This window comes from Octopus sinensis, linkage group LG11 (assembly GCF_006345805.1).
Source record: "Octopus sinensis linkage group LG11, ASM634580v1, whole genome shotgun sequence".
Lineage (NCBI taxonomy): Eukaryota > Metazoa > Mollusca > Cephalopoda > Octopoda > Octopodidae > Octopus > Octopus sinensis.
In genome coordinates, this window is record NC_043007.1 from 74,992,589 (window position 1) to 75,013,284 (window position 20,696).

Consider the following 20,696-nt stretch of genomic DNA (forward strand, 5'->3'; position numbering starts at 1 on the left):
AAAACAAATACCAAAATTTGTTTTATTCCAATTTCATTAACATTATTTTGTAACTTATGTTAAATTCTTGTTCCTTTAAAATTTAGTAGTTGTAATTTATATGTTCCTTCACTTAGCTGGCATAATTGTGTCTTATAAGCACAAGCACATGAAGAAAAGCTTTAAGAAACTATTTTGCATTCCTCTATAATAAGAATGTAGTGATTGTCATGAAAATTACCTGGTGGTGCAAGAAATAAATATGCAATGTAATCAAGCAATTTTAACATAATTTATTTGTGCAGAGTGTTTGTTATAATATTTTAATTCTCATTCAATTCACAGCATTAACTTAAATCCTGCTCTAGAAGCTGTGGTTTCAAAATTTGCAGAGCATTATCATGATTGCTGGGCTGTTAAAAAGGTAAGCATTGATTAAGAAAATTATACAAGAACTTCAATTGATTTCCTTACTTTATATTCTCTTCTAATTTTCTGTGCTAATTAATCCATCAACAGAGCTTACAACATACTGGACATCATGGGATCAAGTAGGTGAAAAGCCATTAAGCTAGCTGTGGGGGTAACAGAGAATACCTCAAGGGGGCTGTGAATCAGGAGGCATGAGCCCTGGAAAAGGCAGAGCTGTCAGAGGTAGTACTAACTGGACACAAGCTGGGGTTTGGTCAACACTAGCTAGGTCACTTGGAGTGAGGGAATCTGAGTTTTGAAAACACCTAATGATTCGAAAGAAACACCACTAGTAGTATGTGCAAGTGCATCACAGGATGAAATAATGGAATAACTGTGTTAGAAGTGTTATAGCTCAACTCAAAATATCATAAAAAGTGCTTCAGGCCTTGAGATCAATTATTAATATCTCATTGTACACATAGAAGGTATGAATTATTTTGTATTCATGAAACATAAAGACTGAAAGGTTTAGTGGTACAAGTGAAAGCTAAATCATTGAAACATGGTTTTCAGACACTTTTATGCAAATGTTCAAACAATTAAAGTATTTGTAAAACATTAGTAGACAGTACCTAATGCACTAAGTATGTGTTTTTGACATTCTAAATTAGTGGTTCAAGACCAGGGTCCATATGATTCTTGGGGGTTAAAAAATTATGTGCAATAAATTGGTTACATTTCTACTATATACAAAATATCTTTAACAATTTTTATACAATTCCTGATATTTAATCATAAAAATATTTTTTAAAGATTGAATAGCTAGGGGGTGTCCACCTAAGTAAAATAGGAATCAAAGAGGTCCATAGACAAAATATGGTTTGAAACCACCGTTGTAAATCAATTCTTAGATAATTTCCTTGATTAAGTAAATTCTGAGGTGATAATATATATTGGGTAATCAAATAAATTCGTTCTTCCTTTTCTACTTGGTATTCTATTGGGTTGTCTGGAAAGTTTGTGCCGATTTTTAAAGGAAAGAAAAAGGTCAATAAATACTTGCTATTACATTTTTAATCAGCCAAATATGAACCATTTTGTTGCACAAAGCGTCTCCATATTTCCTTTAACTTGAAAATACCCTCTTCTCAGAATTGAGGTGGTTTCATGGCAAAGAATTCATCAAGGTATCTTTTTATATCATCCAAGGAATTGAAATTTTTACCTTTCAGACCATTCTGCAGAGACCTGAATAAGTGGAAATCCAAAGGAACAATATCTGTTGAATATGGAGGGTGGGGTAACACATCCCAACTGAGCTGCACTAATTTTTGTCTGGTTCCCAAAGCATCAAGTGCCAAAAATGAACTTTCTTATCTTCCACTTTAAAGGGTTACAGAATTAACACAGCTTATAGGAACATAAACATAAACATTCTTCCCCAAAAAGATAGCTTAAACTGTGCTCTAAATGGAGGTATAGTCAGATCCTATTTTATGGACTCAACCATGTTCTAAAATAAGTCGAAAGATAAGCTACTATAAATCGGCAAGAAACTTTCCGGACAACCCAATATTTTCCTATGTCTGAAACGAGGTAAAATTTATTCAAATTTCAAAGATCCACGAAAATCCATAAAACACTATAATGAAAATATTTTCATGTTGACTCAAATAACACTGGAAAAAATTAAATAAAAAGGAAGAAAAAATGAACAAATTTATCTGTCAATCCAATAAATGTGTACTCAACTGAAAAGCAAAAATGGTAAATTCTCAAGAACATAATAAATGATTTGTAAATTATATATCCTTATAATTCCTTGCAGAATTATCAAAATTTCTTTTATTCATATAACTCCTTAGTGTATTCCCAAATTAATGTTTATTGCTAACAGTAGTATCAAATGAGTGTTTATTCATTTAATTTCTAACTGTATTATCAAATAACTATTTCAAAGTTTTCAAATACATTTTGTTCTCAATTGATAACCATCAATGCAATGAATATAATTATTTTTTCATATGAGGCAGAATTTGAAATTTAGATTCTAAATTAAGGAATATCAAAGAAAAAGCTGCATCAAATTCACATATTTATTTGTTTTTTGTGTTTACTTATTACAAAGTTCTTACAATTTCTTGTTGATGATAATTAGATATAGCGCTATTTTGTTCTTACTAAAAATTATCAGCATTATAAAACCTGTGAATTATTAATTAAACATTTTACCAAATGAGAGTTTTAATAAACCAAAAAGTTAAGAACTAGGTTGACTACATTTTAGAACTCAACTTCTATCGAACCAAAGACTGTATGGCTTACCTAATGAATAGTAACCCAGTATAATCAGAATAGGAAATATTTGATAACGCAGTCCCAGAGATCTCTAGACAGATGGGATAGTCACAGATGTAATGCATTTGAGCATAAGTCTGCTCCATCAAGGTTACTCTTGGACTGAACAACAACTAAGTTCCTGATGCTCAGTTATGAAACTGATGGCATCATACCTTATGTTTATCATAAAAGGCTCTCCATATACTGTCACTAACCTCTTAGACATAGCAGCCAGCTATCCCTCAAATCTCATCCTACTGTCTCTAAGAAGTAGAGGCACATTGGCCAATGTAGTGCATAAAAGAAAACATGGGCTGATAATGAGTGAGAAGTGTTTTTCATAGGTCAGGCTGATTAGGGCTGGTCAGGATTAAAAAACATTAATGCCAATAACAGTCGCCTTTAACACATCCCTAATTGGAGAAATTGATCAGATAACTTTAATGTCTTAATGTAAAGCTTGTCTTTCTAATGTGTGTGTGTATATATATATATTTATATATATGTGTGTGTGTGTGTGTGTATACATATATATATATATATATATATATAAAGAAATGTTTTGATCCATTTATAAATCCTTTGCAATTTATTATTTGTGTCTATTTGTGTCTCCTCTAGGTTGACCAGGCCTGGGTCTATGGAACCGAATATAATGAAGACAAGAAAACCCATCCATCACTGAAACCATATCATCTTCTTACAGAAGCAGTATGTTGATTACATTGTGTGTGTGTGTGTGTGTGTGTGTGTGTGTGTGAGTGGTTTGTGAACTACTTATTTAAGAAGATGTTCTTTTACACTTCTACCCATTTTGTAGCAGAAAATTTCAAGAATGTTTGATCCTTTATAAAGGAACACAATTAGACACTATATCAAAGTAATGCACACAAATACATGCACACATACATCACATATGCACATAGTTGTGCTTATAGATGCATATGTGTGTTTGCACATGCATGTGTGTGTGTGCATGTGTGTATGAGTGTATGTGTGTAAATATATAAATATACATTCAAAAGTAATATCAAAAGATCTGCTCAATTGTATTTCCTTACTTTTTTTAAATGCTAAATTTTTGAAGCATTTTTGAAAATTTCATAATCATTATTTTGTTGTTATTTACAGGAAAAATTCAAATACACAGAACCAGTAAGGAATTCCTTGAAGTGCACTATAGCACTTGGATGGTCTTTGGATTGTGAAGACAGCAGAGTTTTACAGTCAAATGAGGGCATCAAAAGACGAGCTTCAAAATCAAATGTAGTAAGATTACATCAGTTTTACAAGAGTTTTCCTAACATGCCTGTGGGGAGGGATAGGCTTGGTGGTTATAAGAAATTAACAATGCCAGTTTGCTCAGGAAATTTCCATTTTTTTTTTTTCAAAACTTTTGATTTTTCAAAATGTACAAATTCTTTACTCTTTTATATAAATCAAATAATTTTCAAAGAATATATAAATTATTCAATATATTTAGCAAAATTTATTAAATTTCAATAACACTACACAGAAATGATAAATTTTAGATCTAAATTTGTAAAGCTCTAAAATAAAATTTAAAATCTTTTGTCAGAATATATTTGAATTATCTTAAATTAGGTAAGGGTGTAAAAATTCTGCTTCACATAATACCCATCTAACCTAAATATCCATCTAACCTAAGTAACCATCTAACTTAATCCAGCATAGAAAAACAGACGTAAAAATGAGCAAACAAATTTCTAATATCCAATTACTTAATCTATTAATCACTAATATCTTATTTACATTGTAACAATTTAGAAACTTCAAGAGACTGTGAAATAATTCGTTCTTAACAGTTAAACTCAAAGTAAACAAAGCTATAAATAATAACTTGTAAATATCTAAATTAATAATCTTAATTAGTTATCATACATTTAGTATTTCCTGTAATCAAAGCCTACCCTACAATATCATTGTAAAAATAAATAAACTCATCATCAAAATCCTGAAGCTAAGAAATAATGCATAATTAATAGAAAAAAAAGCAATTTGAAAAACTAGGAATTATATTTGACAGAGTAACCTTAATGTTAAAACAATTAAAATTACTGAAATTAGACAAATAATTATGGATAAGTCAGAGTATAACATATATATTGCTTGTATGAATGTTTGTATAGCTTTTCGTGAATTTTTTTGTTTTTGTCATATTTTTCTAGCATGATCAAGGCTACAGCCCTCGACCTTATGATCTCCGTAATATGACTGTAACACGAGAAATGCAGGTAAGAGTTACTTATATTTTGCATCACAGTATCTGATATAAAGAAGTAAAACATAATTGTTCTGATCCAATTTTATCATATGCCAGCATAATTTGCCACAAAGACATTCAATTATACAGGGTGCAATGGGTAAATTGTCGCCATTTTATATTTTTAATTTCGGGCATGAGCATTGTTTGTTTTTGATTTCGTTGACTATACAGTATAGTAGGGTCACTTGGGCACCATCTGTGAGAAAAACAGCACTATGATGCAATTCACTATGCCAGAAATTTGGAAACAACATGCTGTACTGCTTGGCATTTGCATCGGAAGCTCCAATATGAACATTTCAGAGTGTTTGGGTGTCAATCTACAGAGGATTCAGAAAGAGTTGGATGAGTCTAATGGTGATTACAAAGGTACAGCAGCTTGGAAAACTCAATCTGATTGTTCTGATAAGAAAAGAAATCCTGAATTTGTTGGTGAGATCCAATCTATGATTGACAACGATCCCTCTAAGTCAATCAGATCTATCACCAGGGATACGGGAGTATCTGAGTTTCTTATCAGGCAGGTAGTACATGAAGACACTTGGTATTCAAAATGAGAAAGGGTCAGTTTTTATCCCAAGCCATCAAGGACAAGAGGAAAGACCGTGCTACAAAACTTTTGAACAAACTCAAGCATCCCCTCCAACCAAACATGCTTTGGATTTTCTTAGATAAGAAAAATTTCTGCCAGGTTCAGATGGTGAAGACACAGAGCAACTGTTGGCTTGCCTTGTCCCCAAAACATGTACCAAGAGTGATAAAAATCAAACAACCAGTCAACATCATGGTGTTTGGATTGATCACTTGTGATGGTGATGTTATGTCTCCATTCATCTTCCAACAAGGCTTCACACTCAACACGGAGGCCTACATCAAGTGCCTGGAGGAGGTAGTGCTGCCCTGGGTCAAGAGGGTGACTGCTAGGAGATTCTGTTTAGCAGCAGGACTCTGCACCATTCCAAAGAAGCAGGAGAACCCAGTCACGGCTGTCAGACAAATTCTGCGACCACATCACCCCTAACATCTGGCCACCTAACTCCCCAAACTGCAACTCCCTTGATTATTATGTGTGGGGTTCAGCTAGGCGAGGGGACAACAAAATTCCTTGTAACACTAAAGATGAACTGAAGGCAAGGATTGAAGCATTCACCAACTTAAACAAAGTGACTGTCCAGAAGAGTTGCAGGAGATTCCGAAGTCATCTGGAGACCATGGCCCATGGTTGAAGCCAATGGCAATTTTATTGAATAAATTTACTCATTAGCATTTCAAGATATTTTTATGCAATTTTGGTATATATATATATATATATATATATCTGTTAAAATGAGATATCAGTGTTATTTTCATTTTTGCATAATTTAGACAACAATTTTAAAATAGATTGTTCCTTTCTTAAAAAAAAAAAGAAGAGATAACAAGCTGGTCAATGCAAACAAATGGAAACCATTCCTTTGCATGAAAATATTCATGGAATCAGTTTTTCAATATAACATTAATTTTTAATTAAAAATAATTTTTCATATATTCTTTGATTTCAACTTCTAAGAATCTATTAGAAAATTTCTTCAAAAAAAACCTTTACACATCTCATTATAACCTAATATGTTTAATGAGTTCTTTTGATATAAAAAAAATATTCCTGAAATGCTATCTCTAAATTTCTGCTCTTTGAATGTCTTCGGTCTTTGTGTTACTTTGGCATATTTTAGCCAGATTTCTAAAATATATTTTTACTTGATTTGCAGAATTTGGCAGAAAGGCTGGCAGAAAATATGCATGAAGTTTGGTTTAAACAAAAGAAATTAGACTTAGAATCAATTGGTAAGTTGCCAGTTTTAATATTATTGTTTAAAGCAGTGAGTTGGAAGAATCATTAGAACATCAGGCAAAATGCTCTGTAGCTTTCCATCTATCTTCATGTTCTGAGTTCAAATGCCATCATCAACTTTGTCTTTTATCCTTTCAGGGTCAATTAAGTAAGAATCAGTTGAGTATTGGAGTCAATGTAATCAACCTACTCCCTCCCATGAAATTGCTGGCCTTGGGCCAAAATTTGAAATCAATATTAATGTTTAATCCTGACCAGCCCTGGTTGATCTACATCAGATATAAAGAAATCATTTGAGATGGTGTACATAGTATAACAGTTTCAAATTTCATCACAAGGCCTGTAATTTTAGGGGCTGGGGTATGTTGATTACATCAACCCTAGCACTTGACTTGTACTTAAATTATCAACCCAGAAAGGATGACAGGCAAAGTGGACTTTAACAGAATTTGAACACAGCTCATAAAGAGTCAGAAGAAATCCTGTTAAACATTTTGTCTAATGTAATAATTTTGCTAGTTTGCAGTCTCATGTATCTTTAATAATATAAATAATATGATTAATACAGTTCTATATTTCTCAGATGGGGAATTTATATTATGTATATTACTATTATTTATATTATGTCCGCTCTGTAATGTGGTTGTTGTTAGAAAGGGCATCCAGCAGTAAAAACCCTGCCAAAACTGACAGTGAAGCCTGGTGCAGTCTTCTGTCTAACCAGCCCCTGTAAAACCGTCCAACCCATGCCAGCATAGAAAACGGACGTTAAATGATTATGATGATGATGATGATGATGATATACTGTTTATATTAGTTGGACTGCATCCTCATTTTTGACTGTCACTTTCACTAAGTTTCAGTTGTATGCTGCAGCCTTCTTAGAGTGTACAACAGCCAAAACATAGTGAAAAAAATAATCGGCATGTGGACACCAGCCCATCTAATATGAACGATATACATTAAATAATATGATGTCTGTCATCTTGTAGAAAGCATATTTATTGAGAGTGTGACCATTGCAGTTAAGACTGGACCACAGTGATACTGAATTATGTTTTCTGAAAGTAAGATAGATCTTCTAAGTTATGATACAATGCTGTAATATATATTAAAGTGGGTGCTAGCATACCTAATGTAGTAAACCCAGGAATTGAAGGTGTGTAGTTTGTGTACTAATATAGGAAATATATTAGGTTTATAACGTGAAGTTCCACAATATTTTGCAGAGAAAATTTTATTTTTGATGTGTACCTTTGTTTATATGCTTTTATACAGTGTCGTTTTGCGTGGATCATTGCAAGTTAAGCATTTTACCCTGTCATTTCACAGCACCAGAGATTACATATAAACTAGCTTCTCCAGTAGTTCAGCCCATTATCAATGCAATCTAACTACAACCTTCTCTCTCTCTTACACACATGAGCTCAAGGTAGACAAGTGGGACAGTAACTGATATTTTAACCAGTAATACTTCGATATTTTTTGTTAATAATGTCAAGTCTTTGACTTCTATTTTAGGTGGAGGAATTCATCCACTGTTGGTACCATATGATAGTCTGACAGATCACGAGAAGAAAAGAGATAAGGAACAAGCACAAGAACTCCTCAAATTTTTGCAATTTTTAGGTTTTAGAATCAGTTGGTAAGTAGCAGACAAATATGTAAATATTAAATAAATTTTTTAAATAAGTAAATTAAAAAGAAAATAATTTAGATAACTTAAATAAACGACTGCTTGTCTACTACAGACTTGAAAAATATTTTATCAAAAAATACCTTTTTTTTTTATTTCTATATTTGTTCCAGTTCCATATGCTGAGAACTAAATTTCATCTTTCATCTGTAATGTTTTAAGAATTTACTCTTTATTCCACAGGTTGTTAAACATAGAGAATATAGGATTATTTTTCACATCTAGTTTTAGTATATTGTTATTAAAATATACATATATTTTTTAATAATATATTATGATTATTAAAAATTTCTTCGTTATAAGATAGGTTGGATATTCTAGTAGATATACTATTTATAATACTTTTAAGTAATGATCTATGATGATTTGAATTAATATTTATGTATTTAAGATATTCATTCGATTTATGAAATGGAGAGTAGGTTGCATTATTAAGGTCTAAGGTTACATCTATTTGTTATTAAAATATATGTATTTTTAAAAACTGATAATTATTAGGTATATTTTAGCTACATTACCTCAAGGTGAAATGAGTAAATAAACATGGCTGTTATAATATTTATTCCTTTCTAGTGGCAGTATGTCTCAACATGCACATGAATCTTCATCTCGACATGGCAAAGATAATGATGGCGGTGCATCTGTATCAGCCACAGAGAAACGCTTTGCCTACAGTTTGTTACAGAAGCTTTTAGAATATCTGGACAAAGCCTCAATTAACATGAAACAAACCAAGCCTAGTAGTCGATTCAGTCGACGAGAAAGTTATACAACAGCAACAGAAGATGTAAAATTCTTTGGGAAGGTCAGTTTTCCATTATTTTTGCTTCAATATGTCATATAAAGCATTAAAATATAATGTTATAATTAACTAAAATGTGATTATTAATTTAGAATTATTAAAGAAGTTTTATAGGTATAGGCATGGCTGTGTTTTTAAGAACATTACTTCTCAACTTTATTAAGAATCATTTCTTAATACATTTCCTTTAATGGCAGGTTGTTTTACCATTTGTGGAGAGGTATTTCCATGCTCACCGTTTGTATTTTATTGCATCACCAACTTCTCCAAGTTCATCAGGGATGGCATCGTCAAAAGAAAAAGAAATGACTGCCACGTAAGTATAATCTTTGTTTATTATGAAGAACGGCAGTGCTCCAGCATGGTCACAGCTCCGAGCTGAAACTACAACAGAAAGAAAAAAGAGCCCTTATATTATTGTGTCATATCTTTAAAATTATTTCCTACCTTGTAGCCACGTGGTTTTGGATTCAGTCCTATTCTATGACACCTTGGGCAAGTATTCTGCTATAGTCGAAGCCAATCAATGCCTTATAAGTAAATTTGATAAATGGAAACTAACTGTGTGGAAGCCTGCCATACATGTATGTGTGTGTGTGTATTTCTGTTTCCCAACACCTCTTAACAACAGTTATTGGTTTAATTCCCATAACTTAGTGATGCAGCAAAAGAGACTGATAGAATAAGTACCAGTCTTAGAAATAAGTACAGGGGTCAATTTTTTCGATGAAATCCCTCAAAGCAGTAACCCAGCATGGCTGCAGTCCAGTGACTGAAACATGTAAAAGATTAAAAAATAGACTGTTAGCTTCATTAGGATATTCAAGTCTCTTCTCTGAAAGGCACATAGAATGGACACTGGACTCTTCCTTTATTTCAGTAGAGAACTCAAACTTAATAATTTCTGAGGTGGTGGGCAGGCAGAATTGTAAGCACACTGAACAAACTGCTTAGTAACATTTCATTCCATCTTTACATTCTGAGTTCAAATGCTAACCAAGGTAGCTTTGCCTTTCGTGCTTCTGAGGTCGATAAAATAATTACCAATTGAGTAATGGAGTCAATGTAGTTGACTTAACCCCGTCCCCTAAAATTGCTAGCCTTATGCTAAAATTTGAAACCAATATTACTAATTTCTAAATTTATAAGTGTTCAATGAGATCTGTAGAGGTTGAAACTGAACATCGACCACATTCATCTCATCAATGTAAGATGGTCTGCAAAGACCAGAGACACATCTCTTCCTCTGCCAACTATTTAAAAAATATTGATTGGATTTTTAATTACATGAAATTGATTATTTATATTGATTAAATTTTTTTTTGTCATTTTTTCTGTTCGGCAGTCTCTTTTGTAAATTAGCCCAAGCATTAAGAAGCAAAATTAATGCCTTTGGTCATGATGTCAACATATCTGTCAGGTGCTTACAAGTGCTTGTCCAGGCTGTTGATGCAAGGTATGTAAACACAATTTTTAAGTAATATTTGCATTTTGTCATTTCAGTCTCTTTTTACAAGAAAGTTTATTGCTTATACAGCTTTATCAATGAATAATTTTTTAACTTTTGATTGAGCTAATGAAGAAGTTTATACATGGTCACTCAACCTACAAGAAATAACTGAAAAAGTATGTATGTATGATAACATAATAAAATAAAATATGAATGCAGTCATAAGGCTTCAAATCATTTATAACATAATTATAAAGAAAATTCTACAAAGATATACAAATTTAATGGAAAACTAAGAGAATCCAGAGGTTGAAATTTCATAGTGATTCAGTATAGGCAAGCACAAATCATATTTTATTGTATTATACCCACATGAGCTTTACCCATACATCACCTATAGTCAACACTTATTTTTGGGAATCTTATATCCCTTCACTTAACATCAGATTTTAGGCACTGGGTCTGGTCTGAGTTATTGTGCATCCCTAGTACATTATTTGTCTTTGACATTTTCTTACCTAAGACATATGTAATAATTATAACTGTTTCCATTTCAGGTCCGTAGTGAAAAATTCACCAGAAATAATCAGGGCTCACTTTATGCCATTTTTTAACAATGCTGCTGCTGACTTGGCAAATTTAATGGACAATCTTCATAAAGGTCGATTTAGCCATGTCAAAGGAACTATCACTAGAGGTGCCACAAGCCTTAACTATGTCCATATGGTCCTTCTTCCTGTTCTTTCATCCTTATTTGAACATCTCGGCCACAATAGTTATGGAGCTGATATATTAGGTGCGTACTTTACTGAAATCTTTTCATTTATTTTATTTCATTCTCTACTGGAGAAAAAGCCTACATGTTTCAACTCTCATATAGAGTTTTTAGCATTTTGCTGAATAAACTAAAGCTAGTACCAGAGTAAACCTCACTTAATTTTTCACATAGCTGCACAAAACATATTTATAATCAATATCATCTTAATCTGTTGGCATTTAAACCGGCCATAACCAGCCCAAATATTCTTCCTTTTTTATACTCAAAGCAGTGAGCTGGCAGAAACATTAGGAAGCCGGGCGAAATGCGTAGCCGTATTTCATCTGCCGTTACGTTCTGAGTTCAAATTCCACCGAGGTCGACTTTGCCTTTCATCCTTTCAGGGTCGATAAATTAAGTACCAGTTATGTACTGGGGTCGATATAATCGACTTAATCCGTTTGTCTGTCCTTGTTTGTCCTCTCTGTGTTTAGCCCCTTGTGGGTAGTAAAGAAATATATACTCAAAGCAACCAGATCTGACCTCTCTCACCCACCCTACAATGACATTCTAAAATAAACAATCGCACCATCAAAATTTTGAGCTATAAGATAATATATGATTAATTTAAAACAATGAGAATAAATATGTATTACATTATGATAAATTACTATGAAATGGAGTACCTATTTGGCATCAAATTAGCAATGCCAAATAGATGGAAACCAAAACAGCCATGCCAAAATGTCTCATACACATCATTTGCTAAACAATATGTGTTGTTTTGCCTTGGTGTACATTCTTTGAAATTTTGCTCTTTCTTTTTTCATCTACATTCTCATTGCTATATCTAAACATGAAATCTAGCACTTCCGATTTTACAAAATCCCAACACATTAATTTATTGAGGGTAATTTCAAATAGATTATTTCTAAATTTAGTACAACCAAACATGCCAAAAATTTCCAAAACTTATTCAAAAATCATTCCATGACATGTCTTCGTTTTTTTTCTTCCTCAGTTGGTGAAGTTCAACTCGCATGTTATCGAATTCTAAATGCTCTTTTCTCACTTGGTATGAGTGGTTCTTCATTTTCTCATCGGTAAGTTCTGATTTAACTGTTTCTTTAGAACATATTTCTGCAAAAACTCTACAACAACTGTATTCCAAATGGCACTCATTCTAAACATTTTATTCCATTTGTTTCTCATTTTTCATCATATGCATATTTTAACTGCATTTTAATCACAAGATAAATATCTAATAACTTATATTGCTGATATCAATAAATATTACATAATTACATAATTATTTTTTTTAGCTGTGTGTTTGTGTTAGGTTATATCTATGTGTCTCTTTTTGTGTACATGCTTATGATTATATGCTTGCATATATAAGCATATATTTATATGAGGTATACATTTATATATATGCATATGAATCCATGTATGTATATGTATGTGTGTGTTCATGTGTGTGTGTACATGTGTGTATGTATATATATATATATATACACACATGTACACACACACATATATACATATACACATATATATAGATAGATATAGATATATAGATATATATATAATATTAATACACCTATATAAGATACTATCATTATCATCATTGTTTTAATCTCCACATTTCCATGCCTGCATGAGTTATACAGAATTCGTGAGGCAGATTTTCTAGAACTGGATCCTGTCATCAACCCTCACTTATTTCCATACAAGATAAAACTTTCCCACGGACAGATATGTTTTCATGGAAGATTGAAATCGAATGCCATTGCTTGTTTGATAATGACAAGTGCTATGTTATGTCAAGAAGACATAACAAGTATTGTGCTATTTACAAGTATAGTGTTATGTCAAGGAGACACACACATAGCATGGAGCCATGAATAAAGATGACTTGAGAAGACTGAAGAGAAATGAAGCAAGCATGCTCCATTGGATGTGCAGTGTAAGTGTGTATGAACAGCAAAATACAAATGTGCCCAGAGAAAAAGTGGGCATGAGTGGATTTAGGTGCAGTATGCAAGAAGGAAGACTGCACTATGGATATGTGTAATATGGACATGTGAGAGGAGATGTCCATATGGATGAGAACAGCTGTATAAAGAAGTGCTGATCACTTTATGTGGACAGAGTTTGCAGAAGATGAAGATTCAGGAAGACCTGGGATGATGTAGTAAAGGCTGATATCAGGATCTTGAACTTCATAGAAGAGAAAACAAAGAGCCATAATGACTGGCAGTTTGCAGTTCTCGAGGAGGCCCACCTACCTTGGCAAAGCTGAGATTCTGGAAGCACTATGTGTATCTATAAGCACATTCCAGTACTCATCATCACTCTAACCACAATGTTATGCTGCTGTAGTTAAATCTGAACAGAACTACATGCTCCACTTGACTCTCCTTCAAACCATTTATCCTTCTTATTACTCAGAATCATTTCCGTTGTTATCCATCCTTCATTCTCAATGCTGCCCTCTCTAATTTTCTATATTGACAGCCTTCAATCACACATTATCTCTATCTATCTATCTATCTATCTATCTATCTATCTATCTATCTATCTATCTATCTATCTATCTATCTATCTATCTATCTATCTCCTCTCTCTCTCACACACACATGCACACTCTCACATACACACACTCTCTCTTTCTCTCATCCTCTTTAATCAGTAAACCTTAGGGATCAAGCCCATCAAGACTTCTGACTATCACATCCATGAACCAGTCGAAGCACATGGTGCTTAGTACCTGCCACTCCTTCATCTTCTTCTCAAAATGCATGGACAATATCCTAATGCTTACTTCCTCCCACGAAGAGGCCATTGTCATACATCAGAAATTGAAAAATGCTAGCAAACAAATCTGGAGCCCCTTCTCTGCTCAATTTCCAACTCAAGAAAAGAGCCATATCCACCATGCACTAAGTGTTGTTCCAGTGCAATTGACAATTTAACTCTTTACAGAGTGATGCCTCTTACTTATTTCAAAGTACAAAAGTCCAAATTAATTTCTCTGGTCACTTGTGATTCAGACAACCATTAATAATTCTCATTTTTTGAATAGATATTTTTATTCTTTATCCTAACAGACCAAAACTTTGAGGTCACTGTCACCCTTCTTTTTGTAAAAGTTCAATAAATATGTACAAAAAGCATTTAGTTATTGTTCAGTTTGATGTTAAATTGTTTTTAATGTTTAACTTGATATATAAATGTTAAATTAAATCTCTGAGCGAGATATAAACAGTAGTAGTGTGGAACCATAACATATATTTGCCAACTAAGTGATTAACACACACTGAGGACAGGTAACCACCCAGAAACTCGAACCCGTGTGTATCACATAAGGCTAGAGATGGCAGCGATGATTTTCTCTCACAAAATACTAATCAGACACAGAAAGTGTGTCATTAGCCAGTTGGAGGAGATATACCTGTCCTGTATAGGACGCCACACTTAGTTGGCAAATATATGTCGATATAAAAACAAATATTTATATGGGGTTGAAAATCTCTTTTAGATAGAAAAAGTTGAAGGCTGCCTGTAAGACAGGCATACCAGCAATGTGGGTTCAAGTCCTACATCAACCCCATTATCTTTAGCATTATGTAGTGTGTCTTAAGAGTTAATATTCCAAATAAGAATTATTCTTCAAAAGTTTATAAATTCATATGACATCAACAATAAATACACACACACACACACACACACATACACACTAAACATAAATAGACACACATTATAATTATATACAAAAGGATGTTACACTTCAGTGATTTTGGTATAAAAATGTTTTTTAACTACAACAGTTAGAAACTAAATAGTCAAGATTTTGTTATATTCATGTTAACTTTCACCTGCTAGGCAGTGTATGCTTTTGTATTTAATATCAATGTACGTAATATTTGTAACAATCATATGTCATGAAAAAAATAATAAAAAATCACGATTAATGTTTGATGTTTGTATCTATTAAATGAATTGAAGGAACATTCAGTGAATACACTTTATACTTAAACATGTGTGAATTACACATACTCACAACACAAACACACACACACAGTTATATAAGTGCTTATTTTCATAAATATCATGCAGGCACTCACACAAATATTCGTAAAGGAGTGTTTTCATCATGTATTTTTGTTTATATATATATATTTTATCAATATACTCTAGTATATATATATATATATATATATGTATATATATATACACTGACTGGAAGGTATCATTTTGCAATTATTTATGAATTAAAGTATTTTTTTACCTTTAGTGTTTCTATTAAAATTTATTTCTAGCCATTGTAATATCTTTGAAAATATATATTTGCATGTGTGTATGTGGGTGTGTGTGTGTGCATGTACGTGTGCATATATATATAGACACACACACACATATACATATGTACACATATGTATATTTTTATATTTATATGTGTGTATATATGTATATGTGTGTATGTGTGTGTATGTGTGTAATTATGAAAGTGTCCATATATGTATGTGCAGACGTGTATATTTGTATTTGTAGAAGCATTTCCTTCTTACGACTCAAACTGATTTAAGTATATTTTGTCTTTCTTTTGAACATCTATTTATCCACATCACATTACTTATGGCTCCGTTAGAGAGACCATCTCAGTGGAACTAGCCAGGTATATAAGTTTCCTTTCTGTCAGTTTAAACAGCATGGGTTGAGTTTGGATAAACACCCAACAATTACCACCTCACTAGACAATACAGCATTGTTTTTATTTTTTGTTTGTTTGTTTTTATTTTCATTCCTAAGAAAGAAATCCAACTAATCAATTCTTTACTTTCCTCTCATCTTTCCATACCTTTTGCTAACCTATTTTACACCTGCATGGCACTGTCTTCTTGTTACTTCTATAATAGTAACTATTCTGAAATTTCTAATTTCTTCATCATCTATCTCTCTCCTATTGTCTGTTTTGAAACATAGAGTTTATAGATATTTAACATTAATTTCCTTTTTAATAAATTCAACAAGCACTTACGAAACAAACCCTTCATTAAATCGCAAAACTGATTTATTTTCTATTAAGTGTCTGTATCATATCTTAAAGTAATAACAAATGAAATTACCAAGACGTAATACAATATTTTCTTCTCATGAGTTCAGATTGGACCACATAAATGCTGTTTTTTTCCTGTTTGGAAAGTAAAGAGAAAGTGATTCTGTTTGGAAATTTTCTTTTCTTTGTTATTATTATTTATTTATTTTTAGTCAACTTTGATTTCACCAACAATGTATTTGATGTAATCTTTAGTCATCTAACCTTTTAGACATTTGGTTTAGCTACTTTTTCTTAATAATTTGCTTTAAGACTTTTAATAAAGCTGCAGTGGTTTTTCTCCAGAGATTTTCATTTCATTTTTTGTCACAGTTGTTTCTTTTATTATTACTATTATTGTTATTATTATTATTATTATTATTATTATTATTATTATTATTATTATTATTACCATTATTATTATTATTATCATTATTATTCTTTTTGCAACTGTGTGTTTACTAGAACCCAAACGTCTTCAATAAGACATCATAACAATGGCAAGTTTGTCAATAACTAACAAACTATGTACTCTCACAAAATCCTTCATTCAAACCAGATTATTTTGTTACAAATGTGTGATCATAACAAATATATTGCTGTATATTTTTATTGCATTTATATGTATAAACGTGGTTGTATAATATATATATTTCATTCATTCAGCTCCTGATCCCATAACCATCCTATTTATATATTATATAATTCAAGTGCATACAATACACACTGACCATGCACAAACACTATTAAATGAATTGGTAGTCAATATATAATATTCAGTTTATAAATAAAGTGCTGCATGAAGAGGCAAATAGGACGATTATCTGTATGTACATATATACATATATAACTGGCACCCTGTTGGTTATGACAATTAGTGTTCCAGTTGCTCTGATCAACGGAACAGTTTGCTCATGAAATTAGCATGCAAATGGTTGAGCACTCCACAGTATGTGTACCCTTAATGTAGTTCTCAAGGAGATTCAATGTGACACAGAATATGAAAAGGCTTGTCCTTTTAATTACAGGTACTACTCATTTTATTTATATAATATTAGGGCGTATAACTCCAAACTTACAAGGAAAAATTTAATTTAGTATTAAATCAAATTTCACAATATAAATATATAATATATATAAAATAGAGAAAAACCACTATTATGCAATTCAAACAAAGATAGACATAAACCAAATCATAAAGAAAAAATAAAATATATTATAAAATATACAACTAGATCACAAAAAGTACAAAAAAAGGACTAAACAATATATAATAAGTAAAAAGACTACGTACGTTTTTTTGCCCTTTTTGTGATCTAGTTATGTATTTTATAATATATTTTATTTTTTCTTTATGATTTGGTTATGTCTATCATTGTTTGAATTGCATAATAGTGGTTTTTCTCTAATTTATATATATATATATAAACATATATATCATATATATTATATATGCATGTATATTATATGTAATATATGCATATATGTGTTAAAAATATATATTATACATTATATATGTACAATATATTTTATATGTATATACAGTATTTGTGTGTGTAGATATATTATTATATTATACAGCACACACACACACATATCATTTTACATACAGTCTTCCAGACTGACATATAATGATAATAGTAATATTGATCACAGTGTTTCAAACAAAACACACACATGTGTGTGTGTGCATATATGCCACATTATCACCATATATATATATATATATATATATATATATATATTATTGGCATCGTCATCATCATTTTAGTATCAACTTGTCCATGTTTGCATGGGTCAGGCAGAGTTTATTATAGCAAATTTTAAGGCCAGATGCCCTTCCTGTCACCAACCCTTGTCTCTCACCCATTTAAAGTGTTGAATCTATTTATATCTGTCACCATTCTATATGCCTGTGATATAGAGTTTAAGACACTCAAATCATTGCATAAGAAATAGTTTCTTAGTGTGACTCCAATGTTTGGATTTACTCACAAGTAGGAATAGATTACCTGATCTTAACTGTAGATTAATGACTAGTATTAAATGATTACCTGATCTTAACTTATTATCTAATCTCAACTACAGGATTAACTGATTAAAGCATATCATTATTTAAATTCTGTTGGAACCGTTTAAAAATTGCAAGACTGTGTAGTAAAGTCAGAAAATATTAAATCTATAAATATGCACACTTTAATATCTTAAGAGCAATATTCCTATTTTTATCTGATTTGAATGTAATATTTGTTTAGCAATTTCACAACTGAAAAGTTTTCGAATTAGAGTCAGTAAATGATTAATGGCAGTTTTTATTTTATTTGAGATTTACTGAATTTCATTTAATTTCAATTGCATCTCCAATGTCATTCCCAATTTATGAATCACCAAAGAAATAAAGTTTTCTTAACATACAAAGTTTGTTAAATGTAATGAATTGAAGTCCTTTTGATTTTTCAAATGACAACGAACTTTTTCTTTTAAAACTCTTCGTAGATAAATTGCTCCTATAATTTCTAATTGTTCACGTTTTGATATTACATCATATATATAAATATATATGTATATGTATATATATATATATATATATTATATATATATATATATGCTAGAATTATCTTGTGTATTTCCAATTCTAACTTCTTTCCTTATACCTAACAGTAAGTTTTTTTATCACAGTGAATCCAAACAGATTACAGAAACAAATGTATTCTGGACAATCTTCAAGTCCAGAATACTACAATACAAATTTTGAAGATAATCTCATACAGATGACAATGTCCAGTCTTCCTCTTCTGCAGGTTCCTTCTGTCTGGATTGCTTGACATATCTGTGGCCAAGAGTCATGTAGTCTTCTCTCATGCACACTACATCTAATTCCTGTTACGCACAATTGTTCTGTCAGTTCTTTTATTGTTCCATTGTTCATGTGTAATCTCTCAAATTTTGACATATATATACGTGTGTGTGTACTTGTGTGTGTTTATGTGTGCGTGTGTGTGTGTTTGTGCATATATCTTTTTTATGTATTTGACCTGAACCGTCCATCCTGTCAGAAATAGTCGCCAGATTTCCTAGGAGTCTTACTTGGGATAGAGTAGCATCTTGATGCTAAAGCTAAACCTTCACATACCCTAATGTACCTCCATACATTACTGTATGTCCATTTTCGTGTCCTTTCATCAATGCCAATAATTATTAACATACTTGATCTTTAATATCATCAGAACAGATAACCAGACATTCTAAATTGGAAGAACATTAATTGTACTCTAATATTTCCGATCTGAATGGTTAAACTTCTTTCAGCTACTCACTTAGTAACTATATTTTAAAACTAATGCAGTACCGAATTCTATATAATTTTCAGCTTCTCAAGAATCACAAACAAATTGTATTTCAATATTTTCTTGGATATGTAAACTTAATATCTTAATTAACTTCATTTAATTCATTATATAAAATCATAACTAGTTTAACAAAAATAATCATAACTATTTTTTTTTTAAATTCCTAATTAACTCATAGCTTCAAATTAAATTACTTTTTCTATTAAACTGCTTTTCAAAAATTAAAAACGATAAAATAATTATGACATAAATGACACAAATTAGTTCTATTTCTGATAAGTAACATTTAAAAAGAAAAAGTATATTGTTTATTAAATACTTAACTTTTTAGACATCAACAGCAGCATCTTTATTATTTTTTCCCCCCTAATATATTCAGTTTCTCATATTTTTCTTTAAGTTTGGCACACTGCACAAAATATAAGCTACTTAGCCTTATACATTAAAATTGTTAGATGAGAGTAGATCACTTTAGTTCAAAAACTCTTCCTTATTTATTTATAAATACACGAGTATATCTGAGCACCTATGTTAATATTTGTGACTGCCATAACTATCATTTATTGTCGCACAGCTTCAATGCCACATTATCACCATTTATCTATCTATATTCTTGCCATTGTTATTTTGTTTTGCTATTTATTGTATGCCTTCCTTGTTGTATTACAACTTGCATATTTTATAATTATTCA

General features: G+C 31.4%; 1 protein-coding gene across 2 annotated transcripts in view; it reads left to right on the plus strand.

Annotated features, from left to right (window-relative positions):
* The window catches only part of LOC115217695 (ryanodine receptor), a 323,697-nt gene that overhangs the window by 266,758 nt on the left and 36,243 nt on the right, over positions 1-20,696 (plus strand). For both annotated transcript variants that reach the window (XM_036507726.1, XM_036507727.1), the window contains exons 66-77: positions 325-403; positions 3,355-3,444; positions 3,865-4,002; positions 4,923-4,988; positions 6,769-6,844; positions 8,373-8,496; positions 9,121-9,352; positions 9,547-9,665; positions 10,695-10,805; positions 11,357-11,595; positions 12,578-12,659; positions 16,208-16,234. In XM_036507726.1, the coding sequence (XP_036363619.1) occupies positions 325-403; positions 3,355-3,444; positions 3,865-4,002; positions 4,923-4,988; positions 6,769-6,844; positions 8,373-8,496; positions 9,121-9,352; positions 9,547-9,665; positions 10,695-10,805; positions 11,357-11,595; positions 12,578-12,659; positions 16,208-16,234 (1,383 nt within the window). The remainder of the gene's footprint in view (positions 1-324; positions 404-3,354; positions 3,445-3,864; positions 4,003-4,922; positions 4,989-6,768; positions 6,845-8,372; positions 8,497-9,120; positions 9,353-9,546; positions 9,666-10,694; positions 10,806-11,356; positions 11,596-12,577; positions 12,660-16,207; positions 16,235-20,696) is intronic.